The sequence below is a fragment of the Corella eumyota genome, chromosome 1 (genome assembly GCF_963082875.1).
Source record: "Corella eumyota chromosome 1, kaCorEumy4.1, whole genome shotgun sequence".
NCBI classification, from domain to species: Eukaryota; Metazoa; Chordata; class Ascidiacea; order Phlebobranchia; family Corellidae; genus Corella; species Corella eumyota.
In genome coordinates, this window is record NC_137490.1 from 19058370 (window position 1) to 19080950 (window position 22581).

General features: G+C 26.8%; 3 protein-coding genes across 3 annotated transcripts; all 3 read left to right on the top strand.

The window, feature by feature from the left end:
- The first annotated feature begins 11187 nt into the window (after nt 1-11187).
- Nucleotides 11188-14038, top strand: LOC145741597 (organic cation/carnitine transporter 2-like). The gene is made up of 10 exons (XM_082559206.1): nt 11188-11349; nt 11411-11617; nt 11759-11862; nt 11948-12102; nt 12171-12339; nt 12494-12715; nt 12855-13069; nt 13179-13361; nt 13675-13807; nt 13981-14038. The coding sequence occupies exons 1-10, from the start codon at nt 11188-11190 to the stop codon at nt 14036-14038; spliced, it is 1608 nt and encodes a 535-aa protein (XP_082415332.1).
- Nucleotides 14039-15691: 1653 nt separating this feature from the next.
- LOC145741607 (organic cation transporter protein-like) lies at nt 15692-17629 on the top strand. Its single transcript, XM_082559218.1, has 7 exons — nt 15692-15789; nt 15904-16058; nt 16153-16321; nt 16395-16616; nt 16698-16912; nt 17148-17330; nt 17394-17629. The coding sequence occupies exons 1-7, from the start codon at nt 15692-15694 to the stop codon at nt 17627-17629; spliced, it is 1278 nt and encodes a 425-aa protein (XP_082415344.1).
- A 2079-nt stretch (nt 17630-19708) lies between these two features.
- Nucleotides 19709-22306, top strand: LOC145763638 (ras-related protein Rab-8A-like). Its single transcript, XM_082575140.1, has 8 exons — nt 19709-19941; nt 20026-20086; nt 20265-20325; nt 20427-20504; nt 20692-20781; nt 20857-20922; nt 21143-21193; nt 21474-22306. Exons 1-8 carry the CDS (start codon nt 19806-19808, stop codon nt 21570-21572), a joined length of 642 nt encoding a protein of 213 aa, XP_082431266.1. The 5' UTR covers nt 19709-19805; the 3' UTR covers nt 21573-22306.
- The last annotated feature ends 275 nt before the right edge of the window (nt 22307-22581 follow it).

Genomic DNA, 22581 nt, shown 5'->3' on the forward strand with positions numbered 1-22581 from the left:
TTAAAAAGCTAATAGTTTCATTATACATTTTAAAATTTCTCTTAACTAAATTTATTAAAGGATATTTACTTCAGCTGTTAATGATTGAGCATCCACAATATTTTCCAAAACAGAAACAGCTGATGACACATTTTCTGCTTGAATGCTTTCAGGGTTAGAGGTCAAAACAAGGACAGTATTTGCAACTTCTTCCCTTTCTTCATCATTGGTAATTTCAGTATTCTCCAAATCCTATTTAATTTAATTTTTTTATGGCAACCCAATTAAAATAAAATAAATTATAATTGAGCTAGAAATTTTTAAATATTTTTACCTCTAATCCATTATCACAAGATTGTAATAAAATTGGGTTTGCCCAAACTCCAGTTAATGAACAAAACCTTGTTCCGTAAGGTAAACCTCCTAAAATAAATTATTCGTTTTAAGTAATACCTAAATTTAAAAAACCAACAATAATGCACACCAACAATTTATATGTAGTTAAATATAGATTATGCACAGACTATTTTAATAAAAAGTATGCACTGACTATTTATATGAGGTGTATTTGTAACTACATGTTAGATAAAATCATGTAAAAATTGATAGATTTGTTTTTATACAAATCAGAAATTTACCATTTGTTGTTCCTTTTGGGCACACTTCATTTGACTTTACTGTATAACCAGCCATAGTAAATGGAAACGTAACGGTTATATTTTCTTTTCCATCCAAAAATAAAATGGAAGATTCTTCACAAGAAACTAAATAAATAAAAGAAAAAAAACTTTAAATAAAGTAAACCAAATAAAAAAATGGTGGAATAAAAAAAACTTAAGAAGTATGAACATTTTTAAATAAAAATAAAGTTTAAAAATACCTAATTCGCAACCATTGGCAGTTGCTATATATTCGGGTTCACAAAAACACAAACAACTTTTATCTGGTTGTAGTTCACAAGGTTTAGTACATCCCTGCTCAGTGCATAAGCTGGAACAAGAATCTAAAAAAAATCTGTTGTCAGCAAGGACTCACAAAAATAATTAAAAAAATATATTTATGATGAAAGTCTACCTTCGTTACAACTTTCTCCAAAATACCCATCTTGGCAATCACATTGATAAGTTGAACCATCAATATTACAAGTTCCATTATTTTCACAGGGTGGTATAGTACATGGGTCTATAATATAGAGTTCAAGTTTATATAAAATTATAAAAAATATATTTAACATAAATAATATGTTCTTACCCATTTCACAATTATCACCATAATAACCATCTTCACATGCACAAAAATAAGTCGGACCTTCGACAATACACATTCCATTAATGCTACAATTATGTGTTGTACATGGATCTTAAATAAAAAATTGCATTTACCTTATTAGCTTTTACAAAAAAATAAAAATATTTCGTGACATGTAGTAACTACCTGAACTACAATTTCTGTCATAATAACCAGGTATGCAGTCACATTGATAAGTTGAACCATTAATTTTACAAATTCCATTGTTTTCACATGGTTGTATTGTACATGGATCTAAACACAAGTTAATTTAAAATGTGTTATATTTTACTCACTGAATAAATTTACTTTAAATTTTGTAGGTACACAAATTTACCCGATTCACAATCATATCCAGAATAACCATCCCCACATTCACATTGATAATAAGGATCCTCTGCTTTTCTATTACAACTTCCATAATTTAAACAAGGATTAGGATTGCAGGCATCTGTTTACAGTAAATCAACAGAATAAATTTTTAGTTTAGAAAAAATAATAAAAACGTTAATACAAATTATTCAGGATTTATCAAATCTTTATTTTATGTCGGAATATAAAAAGAAAAATTAAAAATCAAATCAAAAATTGTTTTTTTTTAATATTTTACAGTAAAAATGCACATAGATAAAAATTGGTTAAAACCAAATAGCTATTTAAAAAATACCTGTTGAGCAATTTTTATCATAATAACCAGATAAGCAATAACATTGATAAGTTGAACCATCAAATGTACAAGTTCCGTTATTTTTACATGGTTGAATTGAACATGAATCTAAATGTTTAGGTAATCTATATATAAATTTTATGTTACATTTTTGAAGTAAACAAATTTCAATATTTACCAATTTCACAATTAGATCCATAATACTCATTCGTACATTCACATTGATAAGTTAAACCATTAACATTACAAGTTCCATTATTTTTACATGGTTGTATCGTACATGAATCTACAAAACAAACACTTGAAATAAATGTGTAAGCCAAAAAAAAATTTTTGTAGAAAACTTAATTTGTTACCTTAAATGCTATAATTATAGGAGCTTTTCAGTGCTATAATTATAGCATGATTATTATATTTGTGTTAACACAGGCCTTATAAGAAATACTATTATAATAAGACATAAACTACCACTAAACAATTTTATATAACAGTTTAAATTTATAAAAAATTATAAAAAATAATATAAATTTTAAAAATTTTGCTTTAACCCAAAAAATAATTATTGGTTTTAAGTAAAACGCACTTGTATATATAATTAATTTACAAGGAGGCAATTCCGATCACAAAATTATTAATACAACTTCTATTATTTTTACAAGATTGTGTTTGACATAGATCTAACACTAGGTTATCTTGTTAAATTAATTAAAATTAAAACTTTAAAATTGTTGTTTTATTTATTTATCGAAGGGTATAAGATTGGACTTTATTTACTGGTTAAGTACTTACTTGAATTACAATCTGGATCATAATACCCATCATAGCAAGAACACTGATAACTTGAATCACTTGTTACAGTACAACTTCCATTTGTTCCTGTACTTGTGCATGGTAATGTTGAACAAAGGTCTATAATGTATGTAAGTAGAATTTACAAAAGTAAAATAACATAAAAATGTATGTTGAAAAACTGGAAAGATCTATAAGCAACATGCGGCCATTAAAATAATTTTTAAAGATTTTGATTTAGTAAAAAAATTATTATTTTAAAAGTTTGATATTTTAGGAGTCATATGACCAAGGGCGTATAGAAAACCAATCCTGAAAATTACCTTGGGGTTATTATAACTCACACCAGTCTTATTTGGTCAAAATAAAACTAAAATTAGATTTTCATCTCTAGTATATGATTTAATTTCATATAAACATTTAAAATGTTTAAAAATATATAAACAGCATTTACAACACTTTCTTATAATGTCCTTTTTAGACAAAAATCAACTATATCTTTACCTTTAAATAAAAAGAATTAAACACAAAATTTTACAATAAATTTAACAAATGATTAAAGCAGGATAAAAAAAGGAAACATTTACCTGAAGTACAATTTCTATCATAATACCCAGGTAGGCAAACACATTGATAAGTTGAACCATCAAAAATACAAGTTCCACCATTTTTACATGGCTGTATTGTACATGAATCTAAACAAAAAAGTACAAACATATATTTCAATATTAAAATAACTTTAAACTTTTGCTTAACCAATCGTTTTTATATATTCTGTTTGTAATAAATAATTAAATTATTTTAACAAAAAATTCTTAACATAACTTTAAAAAAATTATTTATTAACCTGAAGTACAATTTTGATCATAATAACCATCTTTACAATCACAATAATAAGATGAACCATCAACATTACAAATTCCTGTTGCTCCATCACTTATGCAATTATTAATTGTACATGGATCTAAAAAATTAATAATTTTTTTGCTATTGTATATATTAATATTATCAAACATTACATTACATTTCATAAATTAATATTATCAAATAAGTTCAAAAACTGTAAAAATTTGGTTATGATTAACAATGTTGAAATTCACATCAAATATTATAACAAGAATTGGCATTTTGAAGAATTTTATTTTTTATATAAAAATTTATATATTAGTATTACCTGAAGTACAATTTTGATCATAATAACCATTTTTACAATCACAATTATAATCCAAGTTGTCATCAGTAACTGTACACCCTGTTGCTCCATCACTTGTACATTGATTTGTACAGGGATCTTTAAATATAAATAATACTAAATCACAGTTAGGTATTAAAAAGTAGTAATTTGTTATTTTTAATAAGCAATAGCAACTGTCACCATAGCTTGACAAACAACATACCCAATTTTAAGATTTTTAAACATTCAAGCGCAAAAGTCATTGCAGCGCTATGAAAATGGCTTATAAAACAATCAAATATATTAATAACTGCAATAACAATAGGTTTTAAAATTAAAGATTTTAAACCATAATAATATTGACATAAATAATATGTTTCGAAATCAACATATTAAACCATTATTAAATAAATCATAAAATGTAAAGAAAAAAAGTAATTTTTGAACTTTATTGGCATTTTTTGACTAACACAAGGCTAGTTATAATATTAAAATTAGTTTAAAAGTATTTTTAGAATTTAAATATAATTACCCGAAGTACAATTTTTATCATAATAACCATCTTTACAACTACAATTATAATCCAAGTTGTCATCAGTCACTGTACATCCTATTGCTCCTTCACTTGTACATTGATTTGTACAGGGATCTTTAATTAAAAGTTCATTAAAGAATGTTCGAAGAAAAATTTTAAAATAATATTAAACATGATTTTTACCTAAAATTTATTGAAATTAAAAAGTTAGATGCAAAAAAACAAATTTTTTTAATATAAAAATGCCTAAACTAAATTAAACATCAGTCCAGTTTAAAATTGTTTACCAAATATAATATTGCAAAACACAATTAAGACTGTTTTTACACCACCTTAATGAGAAAAACTAACGTAATTTTCATTAACAAATTTAATTAACAATTTAATTTTTTTTATTTTTACAAACCAATTTCACATAAGAACCCACTATATCCATCTAGACAACTACAAATAAAGTTTAACCCATCATTATCTTGAATACACATTCCATTATTTTGACATAAGTTGGGTAAGCATGGATCTAAAAATAAAAAAATTTATTAAACCATTTTAACCCCTAAAAGCCTATTACAAAATTGAGAGTTTTACTTGGCGTGTTTTTTAAAAGTTAACTAAATAATATGTAAAATACAGTTAAATAATTATACCAATGTGGCATGTGTGTCCACTATATCCATTAGGACAACTACAAGTAAAGTTTAACCCATCATTATCTCGAATACAAGTTCCATTATTTTCACATAAGTCAGGATCACATGAATCTAAGGTTAGAAAAATGGTTGAAGTAAAAAAAAATTGGTAAACATGTTTAACTACTTGACAAAAAACAATATTTGGGCAATATTAAAAACTTAAAATAATTGATTTACCATTTTCACATGTACTACCACTAAATCCACTTGGGCAGGAACAAATAAAGCCAAGGCTAACATTATTATATCCATGACTACAATTTCCATTAAATTGACATGGGTTTGGATCACATAAATCTAAAGTAAAGGTAGTTATATTATAGAAGAAATAAATATGTTATATTTCTAAGTTATTTTAAAATTAAATATAATCTTTGTTATTTAAGTTGACCTGCACATATATTCATATTTAACAGCATCAAAAAATTAATTTATTTTAAATTTAAATAAATTGTAAAAAAATAAATGTTTAAACTTAGTTACACATGTTTAAATAAAGAATTTAACAATCACATATCAAATTAAAAAAATTAAGCTAAAACTACATAAATTCTTTACTTCTAAACTTTTTCAATTTAAATTACTAGAATATTATTTACTTACCAATTTGACAAAATTCACCATCGAAACCAACTGGACATGTACAAGTAAAATTGTTACTAATGTCATTATTAGAACAATTTCCGTTATTTAAACAAGGTTGAATAGTACATTTATCTAAAATTAGTACATTTATCTAAAATTACCAAAGTTAATAGTTAATTATTTAACTATCAGTATTAAAATTGTAAAACAAACTTAAAATTAAACACATTTTTATGACATAAATAATATTTATCAAAATAACCTACTTATTTCTTGGCAAATGTAACCATAAGCAGTTTGATGTAACGGATTATCATACCAACTTCCAAGCCCATAATTATTACCTCCACTTTTATCTAGTGATCTAACTCTAAGATATCCTGGGTTGTCATTTGGATTGTCAAACCAGTTTTGATAACCATCACCACCAGCTGCACCTTTTCTTGGTATATCAGTACCATCACCCCATTGCCAGTTATATGGTGTTGCATTACCACTTGCACCAACCCAGTAACCAGATTGCCAACTAAGACTATCATCAACATAAGGTTCCCATTCCCATAATTGTTCATTAACAATTCGTTGAGTTTGTTCATCTCTTATGATCAACAATTCACCTTCATTTCTACCACATCTTTCATTTGCTTCAAGTTGAGTTATTCGAGCTGTTATGTTGTAGAATGTGATGTTATAGCCATTAAGTAAAACAACGGCTGCTGGGCCTAAAATTAATTTAAAATTTACTTGTCATTTAGTTGCATAATACATTTTATAGCTAAAAGTAAATTTAAATAAATACTTTTTAATAAGTTGTGTAAAATATTTTTATGCACATTTGTCGTTAAAAAACTTTTTTTTTTTCAAAATAAATTTACTAAACTAGTTTAATAAAAAAAACTAATTCAAACATACTCAAGTCTATTGGCAATACTCATTTAAATTTTACAGGCTAAAAATAGAACAACTGTTATGACATAAATTATATATTAAAAATAAGTATGCAACATAGAACACCATCTGAACCACACAATACTGTAGTATATTATTAGCTTAAATATTTCTTTTACAGAACCCAAACATATTGTTTTACATAACAAACCTTCAGTACATGTTTGTCCATTATACTCAGGTAAGCAATGACACCTTGTAGTCAAATCAGTATTAACCAAACAAGTTCCACCATTTTCGCATGAATCACTGGTACAAGAACCTGCTAAAAAACAATTTTACTAACCTTTATATATTAAAAAAAAAGTACATTAAAAAATTGTAATACCAAAAAAAGAAATACTTAGCATTCGAATTTTTATTTATTATATTAAGTCCGGGAATATCAACTAATCTCACTTTGTTGACAAATATACCCAGGATAACTTTCATCTGGCCAATCCACCCAACCACCAATTAAATTTTCATGAGTACCAATTGTATCCAGTGATCTTATTCGAAGATAACCTGGGTTGTTATCAGGATTTGTACCATGCCAATTTTCATAATTATCATTAGTACTTGTACCAGGTTGTGGTAATGGTGTACCATCAACCCAGTTCCAGTCATATGATGTGTACACATCACCACTTTTAATCACAGTCCCATTTGCGCCAATCCAGTAACCAACTGCATTTATGTTACCAACATCATCTATTGTATCCTGAGCTGCACTTTCCCATTCCCGTAATTGTTGCACAACAATTTGTTGAATAGCTGAATCTTTAATCATTAACAAAGTTTCTCCATTTTCTCGACATCTTTGTTCAGCTTCGGAATAAGTTAGGCTCAAAGTAGAATCGTTGTAGAAACTAATAGTTTTATCATTGTGGACAATCACTGCATTTGCATCTACATAAAGTAGATTAATCACATAAAATAAAAAGTAATAGCATTACATTTAGATAAAAGTTAATTATACCATCCCTATTCATACTTTACCTTGTGCCTTTGTTATTATCAAAGTGTGACAATACAACATTAATATTAAAATAATTGTTGCCATTTTAATTTATCATGGGCCAGTTTTTTTAAGTATTATATTTAATGTTTTTTAATTTTAAAGTTAAAAAAAAGGTTTTTAAATTTTAAAAAAGATTTCTAAAAATTAAATGTTGTTATATTTAAATAAAAAAAAATTAGTTACATAACCTACAACACAAACTGTTAAAAAGTAAAATCCTAGTTTTTTTTATACTGTTACCTCTAGGTACTATATGACTTTTATGTATGTTAATGAGTAAATATGGAGAACACTTGTTTTATTGCTATTCTGCCTACTATTTAACTTTTGCTGTAAACATAATCATAAACTTTGCTCAGAAACAGCAAATATATTTTTATTTATTTACTTGAAATAGAAATTCTTAACATTTTAATTAATTTTATTTATTATTTCTACAATAAGTATTACATTCTTTCCTTCATTTAAAATATTAGATTAAAAAAATTTTGTTTTTATTTTGTAAAATTAAATATATCACAAACCATTGTTACTTTTTTTAATGATTTTTACTTGGTATTGAACATTAAAATATTTTACAATTTATGGTCAATCTGTTACAGTCGTAATATATTTTACCGCTGATAATAAATTTTATTTAATGATGTTCGGTTTTTAAGTTTAGAAAAAATAAATTCTTTTAACAACAAATATTGAATTTAGGTTTGCTCATTTTATTTTATTATTATTTTACAAAGAGTAAATATATTTTATACAAGATTATAAATATTTTCACAAAGGACTAAGATTAAAAATATCATTTCCAAATCAATTATACGTCCATCACTTTCGTTATGTTGTTTAACTACAGGCTATACAAAGACAGAAAAGTCATTTTCACGTCGTTAATGACCATGAATAAATATTGTCACTTGTCCATATAAATTACGACCCAATATGTGACGAAATTGCCGTTTGAAAAAAAAGTAATGCTATAGTCACATTTAGATAAAAAATACATATGAAATAGCGTTTTATTTAATTGACATATGAAAATTTCCCTTGCAAAAATAACTTTTCTTTTCTAAAGCAATACACGGGACATTATAAACCAATATAAAAAACTATGTTGCTGAACGAGGCGGGTACATACATCTTAATTCGTCTGTCGACTTTTTATTGGCCGCTTTAATTTTTTTATAATTTTAATTTAATTCCTTTCAAAAATGATTAAAACAAAATATACAGTAAGCGCTCACGCGCAGACGGTAAATTACAACAAATTTACCAAGAAAAAACAACGATTATTCAAAAAAACTTGACTGAACGCCTTAAGAAATAACGCTACGAATTTACATATAGAGTGCTCGTATTAGAAATTTCAAAATTTCTACAGTTGGGCAATTGAATTAAGAAAAATTTGTTTTTTTTGGAGAGGAATTACTTTTGCCTGATGCTTTAGGTTTTCTTGTTGCCGCTCGTGAAAACGGTAGTTAGTTTCGTTTTGCGTAAATTAACACTAAAAATCATCAAAAATTGTAGCTTAACAAGATTAATTCTACAACCTTATTATAAAATTACATATCACAAAAAGTATGTATTTATTCCGCATGAATGCTTAGGTGCATTCTTTAGGCTAAATTAACTTACAACTTGGATAGTGTAGGTGATAGACCGGGCAAAAAGTTACTCTGAATTTAAGGTTATTAATACAGAAAAAAAACAAAGTTAGCACAAGTGGTATGCATAAAAGTTTTTGTCTCTTGTCTCTTATCGTATCGTAAGCACAAGCAGAAATTGTTTAAAAGAGAAAACGGCTAAGAAGTGTATTTAAATGTTAATACCGGCACAATTGTTTTAAATGTTCTCGTGCATTTTGGAAACTAAGTAAACATACAAAATACTGTTACGATATATCTTATTATAAAAGTCCTTGTTTGCCTACCAAGAAATATGAATTGCGCTTAAATTACAGTTCTTAGGCCAGCATTGAATTCCAGCATTTTTTACCATTTCCGTTCTATAAACCCAGCGTGTTAATATTAATAAGTGACACATTTCCAATGAATTAATCTTTCCGTTGAAATGCCGAAAAAAGTCAAATTTTGTAACAAATTATAAACTAAGTACAAATTTTTCATTTGTTAGGTTACTTTCCGATGTGTTACGTTCTTTTAATAAAAATAAATGTTAGGCTTTTTATAGGGAGGAATAAACGTTATTTAGCTGTCATATTTAACCTCAACTAATGCGTTAAAAAGTTGTGTGGTATTATTGCAGTTTATAATGTATAATCCATTAAAAAGTTTTACAAGGTACGAAAAGAAAATATATATTCTACTATTTTTGTCAGTATTGCCAAATTCGTTTGCAATTTTGACAACATTATTTACGAATTTTACGCCAGAATATCATTGCAACGTTGACAACGAAACTATAGCTTACCAGGTAAATTAGATATTTATTATTTTCTATATCTGGGCCGTTCAATCCCTATTGAAAAGTAATTTTGGATAGTTGGAATGTAGCAAATGTATATTCAAGCATGCAAAAAACATTTTAACCTATAACGTTTTCAGGGGCATTATAAAATGTTAAGCCGGTTTTTATTTCACATGATTGCTTAGGCGTATTCTTTTGGCATGAAATCCTTTAAAATTGGGATGAACTAGGTAATAGGCCAGGCAAAAATACTTCGAATTTAAATTGTATTACACAAAAAAGTCAGCGTGCGGTAATGCCCAAAAATCTTGTAACTTATCTATCGCAAATCGAAATTAAATTGTTATACCAACACAACTGTTTAAATTATTCTCAGGTATTTAGCCTAGTATTAATTAAAAAAAGAATATGGTTTCAATATTTTCATTATTTTTTTTGTATATATTTTTATCCTTGATGTGGGAAAGTCGAATGCGCGACTTAAACATAAAGTAACATCAGTTACTCCGACCCAGTCCCGAGTTGCCTGTGGCAGTTTGGGATATTATAGATTATAATTGCCCGATAATTATGTTGATGATTAAGCGCTGGCTCAGCAGGAGTTCATACCGTTTATAGCGCTTTACTCAAGGGCGCTACAGCATAAGATCAATGGGGATTGAACCCACGGCCTTATGTGTGGTGTAGCAAGTGTTCTTACCACTACACCTCGCTGCAGGTCCAAATTATAAAAGTTCACGTTTGCCCGAAAGAAAATATAAATTGCATATATTTCGAAGAAATTACACAAGCATTTAATTTCCTGTTCGAATTTTCACCATTTCCGTTTATAAACCCAGTGTGTTTATGTTGACGCTAAAATGCTAAAAATTGTCAAGATCTTTGGCAAATTATCAACTATTTTACAATTTCAAAGTTATTTTCTAAGATGTCATGCTTTCTAGACAGAAAGAAATTTTACAATATTTTGAAGAAAGTTATTTTTTGAATTAGTTATGAGGAGAATCAACAAAATTTTGCTGTCATATTTTATCTTAGCTAATGCGTAAAAATATTGTGCTCACGCAGTTATTATAATTACATTTTTCAGTATTTTTGGAGTTTAAAATGTTTAATCCATTAAAAAATTTAACAAGATACGAGAAAAGAATATATGTTCTACTATTTCTGTTAGTATTACCAAATGCGTTTACAGTTTTGATAACATTATTCACACAATTTACACCGGAATATCACTGCAACGTTGACAACGAATCTTTAACTAACCAGGTGAAATACGGTATTTATTTTTCATATCTAAGCTTTAAATCGCAAATTTTCAAAATTTCAGGAACTAACCAATGCAACATATGACGAAAGCAACTTAGATTTATTTATTCCTTATCAAAAAGTGGACTTCGGAAAATTGGAACGAAGCAAATGTTTAAAATACAATTATACCGAGAACTATTCAAGCCATAACGTTTCCAGGAACATCATAAAATGTAGCAGCTACACTTTTTATTTCAATGAAGGAACCAATTCAGCAATAAAGGATGTAGGTTGCATTTTAAGTAATTGTATTTTCTTAAAACATAAACTTGAATATTCAAAAATATAACATACTAGATTTTTGCATAAGTAAAAAGTATACGATACATTTTAATTAACTTGTATGTTAAATTTTTTCTTGCCTTAGTTTTCAATGGTATGTGATGGAAAATGGAAGAAAACTTTTGCAACAACAGCTTACTTTTTTGGAAAAATGATTGGGGGATTAGTTGGAGGATGGATGTCAGATAGGTAATAAATAAACGACAAAAAAATAATTTAAGGCTGGCAATACTTACTGTTAAGCTGTTCAGGAGTAAACAACTACACTACTTAGGTTTGGAAGGCTTCCCTGTTTTCTAATTACTACAGGAGTACAATTTTTGACGTCATTTTGTATCGGTTTTTCATCAAACTTTACATTTTACACAATTCTATTGTTTTTAATGGGCTGGGGATCAACGATGAACTTTGCTGCAGCCACCATTCTTGGTAAGACATTTGCATACTAAAAGTGTAAAAATTGTATGAAAATAACTAACACTTCGATTTACGTTTAGGTGTGGAGCTGACTGCAGTTAAAAATCGCAATAAGTTGAATACTGTTTTACATGTTGGCTATGCCATAGGCTACATGTTAACTCCTGTAGTTGGTTATTTCTTTCAGGATTGGAGGTGGTATGCTAAAGTTACCGGACTAGTTGGACTCCTTTACATTCCCTTTATCTGGTAAGTGATAGAACTTAGGCCTAAGTAAGTGCGAATTATCAGTAAAAAATTTCCTTAATAGTTTGCGTTGTCAATCGTACAATATTATTGAGTCGCTTTTTGGAAGGACTTAGTCGTGTTTGCTTTGTTTTATAGTTAAACAATTTTTATCCAGGTTGCTAGACGAATCTCCACGTTGGTTAAATAGCGTCGGCAGAAAAGCCGAGGCGAAGGCTATCATTGAAAAAATATCCAAATACAACGGAGACGATGGAGAATCCAAAGAAATGTTTTTAATAAGCGAAGAGCCGAACAAAGAAAACCTGTGGAGCATGTGGTTTAAAATACTTAAACAACCAGTTATCGCTCTTCAAACTTTTACTCTCTTTATCGGGTGGTAAGATTAATGTTGTATATATGTTTTTTACGTTCTATGTAATAAAACAATTGCTGATATAAATTAACATAAAAATGTCTGAACCACGCAATATGTTTTACTATTCATGAACTTTTTAAAATAGATGCTTATATTATAGGGCTATGGTAACCATGATGTATTATGCAACGACACTAAACACAAACAGTCTAGCCGGAGATCGGTTTCTCAATTGCTTCTACGGTGCATTAACACAATTTTTTTCCTACGGAGTTTCCTACTTAGCTTTAGAACGTCTTGGTAGAAGAAATAGCTACGTTTTCTTTACAGGAACTATGAGCATTGCTATTATGATAGCAGTGCCACTAAGTCTATGTAAATACGTTAGTTAACATATGTTTTAACTGCATACATTCATTTTTATAACATAGAATTTTATACCAAAAATGTTAAGGATTTCATATTTTTATCAAATATGTTGTAGGGAACGAAACAGCTGTTACCGTAATAACAATGATCGAAATGATGGGAGCAACTGTTTCCTTTTACGTTTTATATGTCTATACTGGGGAGCTTTATCCAACATGTATAAGGCAAACGGCACTAACTAATGCAGGTGCCTTTTCTCGCATTGGAGCAATGTTAGCACCCATGTTAATGGACTTTGGTTTGTTACTTAACTTTTAGTTCTACAAAATGTGTGTTTTAAGAAAACAGGCTATGTATTTACATGTAAAAACTTTTACAAACTTTTAACCAAGTTCTGTTTTAGAACAATTATTACAGATTTTCTAAACCTTGGTCTTGATATATTTTTTCGATTTGCTCAATTGTAAACGTACAATAATTATAAACGTACAATACATGAAGCTACTTTAAAGGCTAACACACAACGTCTTCAGCAATTCATATAATAAAAACTTAAAAAATCCAAAATTTTTTTTTAAAATATGTTTTATAAATTAGTTTTATGTTTTAAGAGGGAAGCAAATTAGCATCATCTATGGTTTTGGGAACAGTAGCCTTGCTATCTGCGCTCTCTTTCCTATTTTTCCCAAAAACTAGCAAACTAAATCTTCCAGATACAATAGAGGACGTAGTAAACATGAAAAGGTAACATTATATGATAAAAACTAAACTTGCCAAATTTATTTATATTAGGATTGAACTCTTCTACGTCAAATAAAAATTAAACTGATTTAAAATTTTAAATTTATGCGCGGTAAAGTATTTGTTTGTTTTATACCAAAAAAGTACATTACACATTTATTTATTTTTGTTTATAGATTTAAAATATTCAAGAAATTCAGGGGAAAAAATAAAGAATTTAACGTTGAGTTGTAGATTTTTGTAAAAGGAGACATCGTTAGAACATTTATAGCTTTTCTAAAACACATATATAACTCTTTTTTTTTCTTTTTTGAAATTGTTACTTAAGTTAATTAAACAACATTATTTTTTTTTTTAAATGTGTTTTGTATATTTAACAGGGCAAATACGTTATAGAAATGTTTTTTATGCAAAAGTTAAAAACTACCAAAACCATCAAATTTTTATTTAAATTGTTTAACAAAAAATATATATAATAAGTATACAATAGCCAAAGAATGAACTTGCATTTTAAAAAACTAATGAAATTTAATCCAAAGTGTTTATCATTTTAGTACTCAGAATATCATTTTAATTTACAATAACAATACAAGAAATTACCAAAAAGTTTACTTTCTTTCCTAAAACATATGTTTAAAAAGTTAAAACCACTAAACTGCAAGAATGTATTAATTCTAGCCTACCCTCCTTTATTAACAGTTCAAAGTAATACATTACAATTCAATAGTACTTTTGTAACATAAAAATTATAAAATAGTATTAGATTATTACCTAGGTACAATATAGTAACAAAAACTTAGAATGTTTTTTAAATATCAATTCAATAGTATGGTATATCATGTAATGCCAAATAGTACTACACAATTATGCTTTTACTTATATTAAACATCCATAAAAAATATTATGGTTGTGGCCACTTAAAAAATAGTATTGAAAATTGTTTTTTTTTTCAGCGTTTAGATTAGTAAGGCAGTAACAGGAAATGCTAGTACTTCCATTTCCAGAATTTACCAGACTAACAACTTCCTAAAAATGTTTAGTTGTTAATAACGACAAAAGACAACAGTTTGGAACAGCTTAAGGGTTTCTATTTTAATTTTTAAAAAGAAATGAACAAATAAAATTCAGATACAAACAGAATCGACATTAAATTTCAATAACTTTATTTAAAATTTAAAGTGATGCTAGTCATCATAAAAAAGTGTATTATATTTCAATAATTCAAATTTATCACAATGTAATGTGAAGTATTTTTTTAGTCTTTTTGGGGAAAAAATTAGAGATAATGATATTTCAAGGATTATCAAAATACGAAATAAGAGTGTGTGTTTTACTCGTTGCCTCCTTCATACCAGCTTCATTACCGTATATATTAACATTGTTTTCTCAGTATACTCCAGAATATCACTGCAATGTTAACAAAGAAATTGAGGAATTCGGGGTAAGGAATAAATGTTTTATATATTTCTAATAATTTTATAAAAAAATAATGATTTAAGAAATATGAAAATCAAAGAGAATACTTACTGTAACTATAATTTAATATATTTTTAGAAATTTAGCAAGTCAAATGAAAGTTTAGATATTTTCGACCTTTTTATTCCAAGGGAAAGAAATACAAAAGGAAAAATGGAAAGAAGCAAATGCTTAAAATATGAATACAATATTACTAGTTTGACCTCGGACAATAAAACTGTAAAATGTAATGAGTTCACATTTTATTTTGACCAAGGAGGAAATTCAGCCATAAGAGATGTAAGTATACTGACAATATAAACCACAAGATTAAGCTCTATCATAGATTGATGTTTTAGCTTTAACTTTTGAATAGGCTTTAAATACTATTTGTAAGTTTTTTGTGAGAAAATTATATACTTTTAGTTTTCAATGGTTTGCGATGGACATTGGAAGGGAACTTTTGCAACAACTGCTTTTTTATTTGGAATAATGATTGGTAGTCTCATGGGAGGATGGGTATCAGATAGGTTCATTAAAAATTAAATTCTAATTTTTTATATATCATAAACAAAATTAATTGTCTAAACTATTGAAATTGCTATAAATCAATTTTTTTTAAATCAATTTTTTTTAAACTTTAGATTTGGCCGAAGACCATGTCTGTTATCTTCATTAGCAGTTCAACATATTGTCCTGATTGGATTTAGTTTTACACCAAATTACACAATCTACTTGCTTTTAATGTTTGTGCTAGGCTGTGCAGCTATAACCCTTTTCACTGTTGGAATAATTCTAAGTAATTTGTAGGCTTTTATCAATTTCACATAACTACCGAGACAACAATTTTACAAGTGCTTATTTATAAAGTCACTTTACTTTTTGTTATTTAGGTTTAGAAATGACTCGTACAAAATATCGAAATGCAATTGCTTTTATCTTACACCTAGCTTTTGCTACAAGCTGGATGCTAATCCCATTGGCTGGGTATTTGATTCAAGATTGGAGGTGGCTTACAAGAGTTGGCGGGCTTGCAGGGTTGCCATTTATTTCTTATTACTGGTAAATTTCCATTACACAATTTAAAAAAGAAACTTAAACTAGCTATGCAAGTTGACTTTGTATTTTAATTTAGGCTTATAGATGAATCTCCACATTGGTTAAATAGCATAGGTAGAGAAACTGAAGCGAATGTAATTATTACAAAAATGTCAAACTATAATGGAGAGAGGAAAGAAACAAAAGAGCAATTTATATACCAAGAAAAACAAAACCATGATAATATTTGGAGCATGTGGTTTAAAATATTAAAACACCCAGTTATGGTTCTTCAAACAGTGGCACTCTTTTTTGGATGGTAAATATATATGATTTAGTCTATCCACTTTAAATACTATATTTTTTGCATATTTATAACACTTTGATATATATGTTTTAGGACAGTAATTTCTACAACCTTTTATGTGATAGCCTTAAACACAAACAGTTTAAGTGGAAACCGCTTTTTAAATTGCTTTTTTGCTGGCCTGACCCAATTTGTGTCTCATACAATTACCTATATTGCATTAGAACATCTTGGAAGAAGAAAAAGTTATGTTGCTGTTGCAGGAACTATGGCTATGGCAATATGGATATTAATACCACTAAGTGCATGTAAGTTGTTAAGGAATTTAACACAATACTATCTAAACTATTTTTTGATGCAGCAATGACAATTAAACAACTTAATATTCTTAAGTAACTTAATTTAGGCCTACAAAAAAACAACTCAAAAATATTTACTTTGTAAAATAAAATGTTGAATTTATGTTTTAAATTATATATTTACATGACAATTAATGTAATATACAATAAGGGTCGTGAACTAACTAAACAAGTTAAATTTTAGGGAGTGGCACCGCAGTGACAGTACTTACAATGTTCGTAATCATGTGTGCAACTACAGGATTTTATGTTATATATTTATACACTGGAGAATTATACCCAACTTGTATAAGGCAAACTGCTCTTAACAATTGTTCTGCTCTTTGTAGAGTAGGGACTTTGCTTGTTCCATTTATAATAAGTAATGGTAAGTATATGTGTTTTTTTCTTACAAAAAATCATTTGTCATTAACCAAGAAATTATATATAGAAAACAATAAAGTACTATCGAATGTAATTCTTGGATCAGCGGTAATGTTATCAGCACTTTCTTTTCTATTTTTACCTGAAACAAAAAGCCTGAACTTGCCGGATACGCTGGAAGATGTTCTTAAAATGAAAAGGTTGTTAATACTAATTCGATCAAAAGTTTATGGAAAAGTCTTTACTTGCTGTGATAACAAAAGTTTTATCATACCAAACACTAGGTTAAGTTTAAAATCTTAACAAAAAACTAGTTTGTGCATTAAAAATGCTGAATTTGTTATTATTTTATAAGGTTTGGAGTTTTCAAATGTTGCAGTAAACAAGAAAATGTTACAAAAATTAAACAAAGAAAAGTGGTAGTGTAACGATTGTTTTATTTTATAACTTTTTCAAGCAAATGACCACGCCAGATTATTATTTGTGGAAGAATGTATAAATATATGTCTTAAACTACATGCATTTCTCTCTTTGTAAAATATTAATTTTTAATTGACTAGTATGGTCCCACTAACATCTAATGTACATGCGATAATTCACTGCACACAAAAAAGGAGTTTTTTATTTAAAAGGCCTTTAAATTGGACATACATGTATATATTTATAAATATTGCCCATTTAGTTCCATTTTTTAGATATATATATATATATTTATATATATACCTTAAAGGAAAATTAAGGATAGGGTCTTACAAACAAATTATTACAGTTGTTAAGTTACTAGTAAAGAGAAATAAGAGAGACACTACTTCCTTTACTTTATTTGGTTTTATAAAACACACATCCTTAAGTGTTTAATTTAAACAAAAATTTTCTTTACTTACAAACTGTTATTTTTGTGCTAAACCTTACATTATGGGTAAAGCATAAAAAACTTATTGTAATTATGTATAGTTGTCAAGTACATGCAAAAAGGTTTAAAACACGTTTATTATTTTTTTTAACTAATTAATCTAAATATAAAAGAAGATTGTATGTTTTACTTCATTTAACAGTTACACCACAACTTTTGACTTTAACATTAACGTTGTTTATTTAATTTACTTTAGAATTTCATTGCAAAGTAGAAAATAAAATTATACAGTTTATGCTAAATAAGCTTCTTCAAAAATATTAACAACGTATTTAAAATCCTACCTATAAAGTATAAAACCTAAAAAAAGTAAATATAAATATAAACCCTTTTACCTGTTAAGTTTAAAAAAATTAAGCGATTAAAAAAATAAACGCTCAATCTGTAATTTTGAAAATACTTACACTAAAACAATAAGATCAATAAATGGTAAAATACTTAGATTATTTAGTTCAAAAACAAAAAGGCGATTTAAAATTTATAATGAGCCAAAGTAAAGCCATCAAAAACAATTCAAGTCTAACCTAACTTTAGACATAAACAAACTTTATTTTAATAAACATCAAACCTTTACAATTTGCAATTGCAATAAAAATAAAAGAGGGAATATATTTTAGAAAAATGATTTGAAAGTTTTTAACACTTTTTGTTGCTAGCTAAAACACCCATAACCTATTAAATTATTTTAAACACACTAAATAGTGTTACTTTTTAATCTAATCTTTTTAAAAATCGTTAAGTCTAACTACATATTTTTGCTGTTTTATCTTAATGAATAAATTATTTTTAGTAACAATACAAATTTATTTTAAGAATATCACATAACAAATTTAGAAAAACATTTGCAAAAAAAAAAATTTAAAAATCAAGACAAAATATTTTAACTCTGTTTTTCTGCAAGACTAAATTGTGTCAATGTTTCTGTCTAGTTTTATATTTATCGTTTTAATGCTATATTTACACAAAATAATAATCTATATAACTTAATTATTATCATTAGATGTAAAGTAAGTAAAACTAAAATTAACTAACACATTTAAATAAGTAAACTAAAAATAAGTTCAACTTACCGATTTTTACATGATGTGGAATTAATTCTTTAACAGCTCTGCCATTTCCTTTTATAAGAAATTCAAAACAACAAAATTTATTAAAAGTTTAAGTTTTAACTAAGAAATAAAAACAAAATCTAAAAACTAAACCCAAGTCCAACTTTTCTGATTTTAAAACACGTGCGATTGAAAAAAATCTAAACAAAGAATGACGTCACGAATTTATTAGTTATCCTTGTTCTTATAAAAATTTATTTTATTATTATTTTAAAATATAGTAACTTTTATTATACAAATATAATTAACAAAACTACATAAAAAACAAAAAAAAAATTTCAAACCGAATGGCGCCTGGTATATTCCACAGCAATGTTACAACTTCTACTTTTATTTATTTTTGTAGAAAATAACAAACTGGCGAACTAACAAAAAGTTTTTTATTTTTCGTTAGAATTAGCATATGCAAATTTATCTACACCTATAAACGAAAAAATATTCATAATTTGCCATCACCATGTCTACGGGTGGTGGTAAAACGTACGATTACCTTTTTAAATTACTGTTAATTGGAGATAGTGGAGTGGGGAAAACGTGTGTTTTATTCAGATTTTCTGAAGACCATTTTAACTCTACTTTTATTTCAACAATCGGTAAATAAATAAGTTTTTTGTTGCTTGCTTTAACCTTACAAACAATATATCTGTAAGTTATTGAATTTTTTTACATATTTACAGGTATTGATTTTAAGATTAGAACCATTGATCTTGACGGCAAAAAAGTCAAACTTCAAATATGGTACAATGATAATTTAAAAACGCGTGGTTTAATTTAAATAGATCATTTATATTTTTATCCTTTAGTATTTTTTAAAATTTTGACAAATTATTGTTATTTTTTTTATATACATATAACAGTATAAAGTATAAGCCAATCTTTAACCAAAGAATTAACTTCTCACTATTTTATGTTTTAGGGACACAGCTGGGCAAGAAAGATTCCGAACAATAACAACAGCTTATTACAGGGGAGCTATGGTAAGATTGGAGATTGGAGCTTTTTTATTAATAATAAAATATCAAACAATTTTGTATAAATTTAAAAATATTATCAGTTAATTATTGTAAAATTTTAACAGGGTATTATGCTAGTTTATGATATTACAACTGAAAAATCTTTCGAAAATATTAAAAATTGGATCAGAAATATTGAAGAGGTAGGCTACTTTTTCTTATTTCCTTATTAGTCACTTGCTTATTTAACAGCATGCCGAATATAATATTCGTTTCATACAAAAAATCCAGGCCTAATTATTTATTATAGGCCTATATTATTATTTTTTATGACTTTTTTTATAAAATTTTTTACTTTTTATTTGTTTAAAGTTATAATTTCATTTTTAGCATGCGTCATCTGACGTTGAGAAGATGATCTTAGGAAATAAATGCGATATGGAAGAAAAAAGAGCAGTTAATAAAGCAAGAGGAGAAAAGGTAAACTTCAATAAACTACATCACATGATCAAAAAATAATGTAGAATTTATTTAATATATACATTTTATATTTAGCTTGCTATTGAATATGGAATTAAATTTATGGAAACTAGCGCTAAGGCAAATACGAATGTTGAAGAGGTAAAGTTAAACATTTTTTTCACAATAGGTATTATAAAATAATATTATTTTTGTGTTTAAATGTTGTGTTTTGCTAACCTTTGTTTAATAAGTTAACCTAACATCACAACTAAACAATATACAGTTTAGTTTGTAAAATACAATAGCCTAGATATAACCCTTAATTTGCATAGCTATCAATTTTAACAACTATAAAAGCAAACTTGTAATTTATTCACAGGCCTTTTACACTATGGCAAGGGATATCAAAAGACAAATGGATCGTAAAATGGTAAGCTATTTACACTTAAAAACAGTCCTGTTAACTGTGCTAAGATTTGATTATTTTATAATCTCCAGCTGTGAAGAATATTTCCTAGTTGACAGAACTTTGTATTTTTATGTTAAAATTGTTATTTATACTGAAACTAAAAAAGGCCTATCTTGCATTAAATACAAATCTAAGTGTTTTTCTCATCTTAAACACATCCAAGTTTATAATGCTAGTACTAATTTTTGCCTTATAAATTTGATACATTAACATAACTTTAAAAACTGATTATTAATTACAGGTTGATGCAAATGCACCAACAAACAACCAAGTTAAAATTCAACCAATCGACAAAAAATCATCTAGTAGATTATTTGAAAAATGGTGTACTTTGTTGTAACAAGATCACGAATTACTCAATCATTAAAAACAAATCCATCCTATAGTTAACAAAGACAGGTAAATGCAGTATTAAATATATGCTTGTCAACATTTTTTCTTAAATAATTACAATATCCCAATATTATTTAAATTACAATTTAGAATCAATTCTGGTATTCTTCATGTTGTATGTTTTAGTTATGCTAAGTAGAAAATTTAAATTGAATGTGCACTTTTAATGAACTAAATAATTAATGATAGTTTTGCCATCGAACAATTTGTTTTAAATCATGTTTTGCATTTAATTATGCAATATCAAACTATACAAGTGAAAATTATAATTCTTGATCAAACTTTTTTTTCTTTAATAAACAAACTTATTTTAATAAAGAAATAAAAAATAATAATTATATTGTAAATGCTATCCATAACAAAATGAACACAAGTATATATTACATTTACATTTTAGTATTGTTTTTAAATTTGAAAATACTAAACAACTAATTGTTACAACGTCCTAATTAAGACTGGTTTAGTTGTATAGCTTTAATAAGCTGCATGCTTACTTTTATTGCCTTATTTTGTATTATTATCATCTTTATCTTGCGATACACTTTTTTTTGTAAATGTGAAGTCAATTGAAATATTATCCAAATATCAGGTGTCTAGTATTCTATTCTAAAACTCAATGTTATAAATAACCCTAAATTTAACAAAACTCGTTTTTGTAACTACTTTTCCGTATTTCGTTATGTACTTCTAAAACTAATATAGTTTCAGTGTTATTCATTTCTTGCTTGAAATATATTCTTTTTAAAATCATGTTTCATTTGATTGTTAACACCAAAAAAGTATACGGTAAAGAAAATTTTTAAAACCAGGAAACTGGTATTCGGTTCGGGGTAAATAGAGAAGGAGGTTACTTGGCAGTTTAACCTAACAACTATACCCTGAATAACACACCTCAATGACAGTTAAATCTTTGGGGCTATAGCATAGTAAAATATAAGTCCGGGAGGTATTATTTG

Bases quoted from the DNA above. Each gene is read 5' to 3' on its own strand.
- LOC145741597 (XM_082559206.1), top strand. From the start codon at position 11,188: ATGTTTAATCCATTAAAAAATTTAACAAGATACGAGAAAAGAATATAT. The intron at 11,863-11,947 runs GTAATAAATAAA...TACACTACTTAG, and splicing joins GGAGGATGGATGTCAGATAG to GTTTGGAAGGCTTCCCTGTT. The intron at 13,070-13,178 runs GTAAATACGTTA...AATATGTTGTAG, and splicing joins AGCAGTGCCACTAAGTCTAT to GGAACGAAACAGCTGTTACC.
- LOC145741607 (XM_082559218.1), top strand. From the start codon at position 15,692: ATGGTTTGCGATGGACATTGGAAGGGAACTTTTGCAACAACTGCTTTT. The intron at 16,617-16,697 runs GTAAATATATAT...TATATGTTTTAG, and splicing joins GTGGCACTCTTTTTTGGATG to GACAGTAATTTCTACAACCT. The intron at 17,331-17,393 runs GTAAGTATATGT...AATTATATATAG, and splicing joins TCCATTTATAATAAGTAATG to AAAACAATAAAGTACTATCG.
- LOC145763638 (XM_082575140.1), top strand. From the start codon at position 19,806: ATGTCTACGGGTGGTGGTAAAACGTACGATTACCTTTTTAAATTACTG. The intron at 20,087-20,264 runs GTACAATGATAA...TTTATGTTTTAG, and splicing joins AAAGTCAAACTTCAAATATG to GGACACAGCTGGGCAAGAAA. The intron at 20,782-20,856 runs GTAAACTTCAAT...TTTTATATTTAG, and splicing joins ATAAAGCAAGAGGAGAAAAG to CTTGCTATTGAATATGGAAT.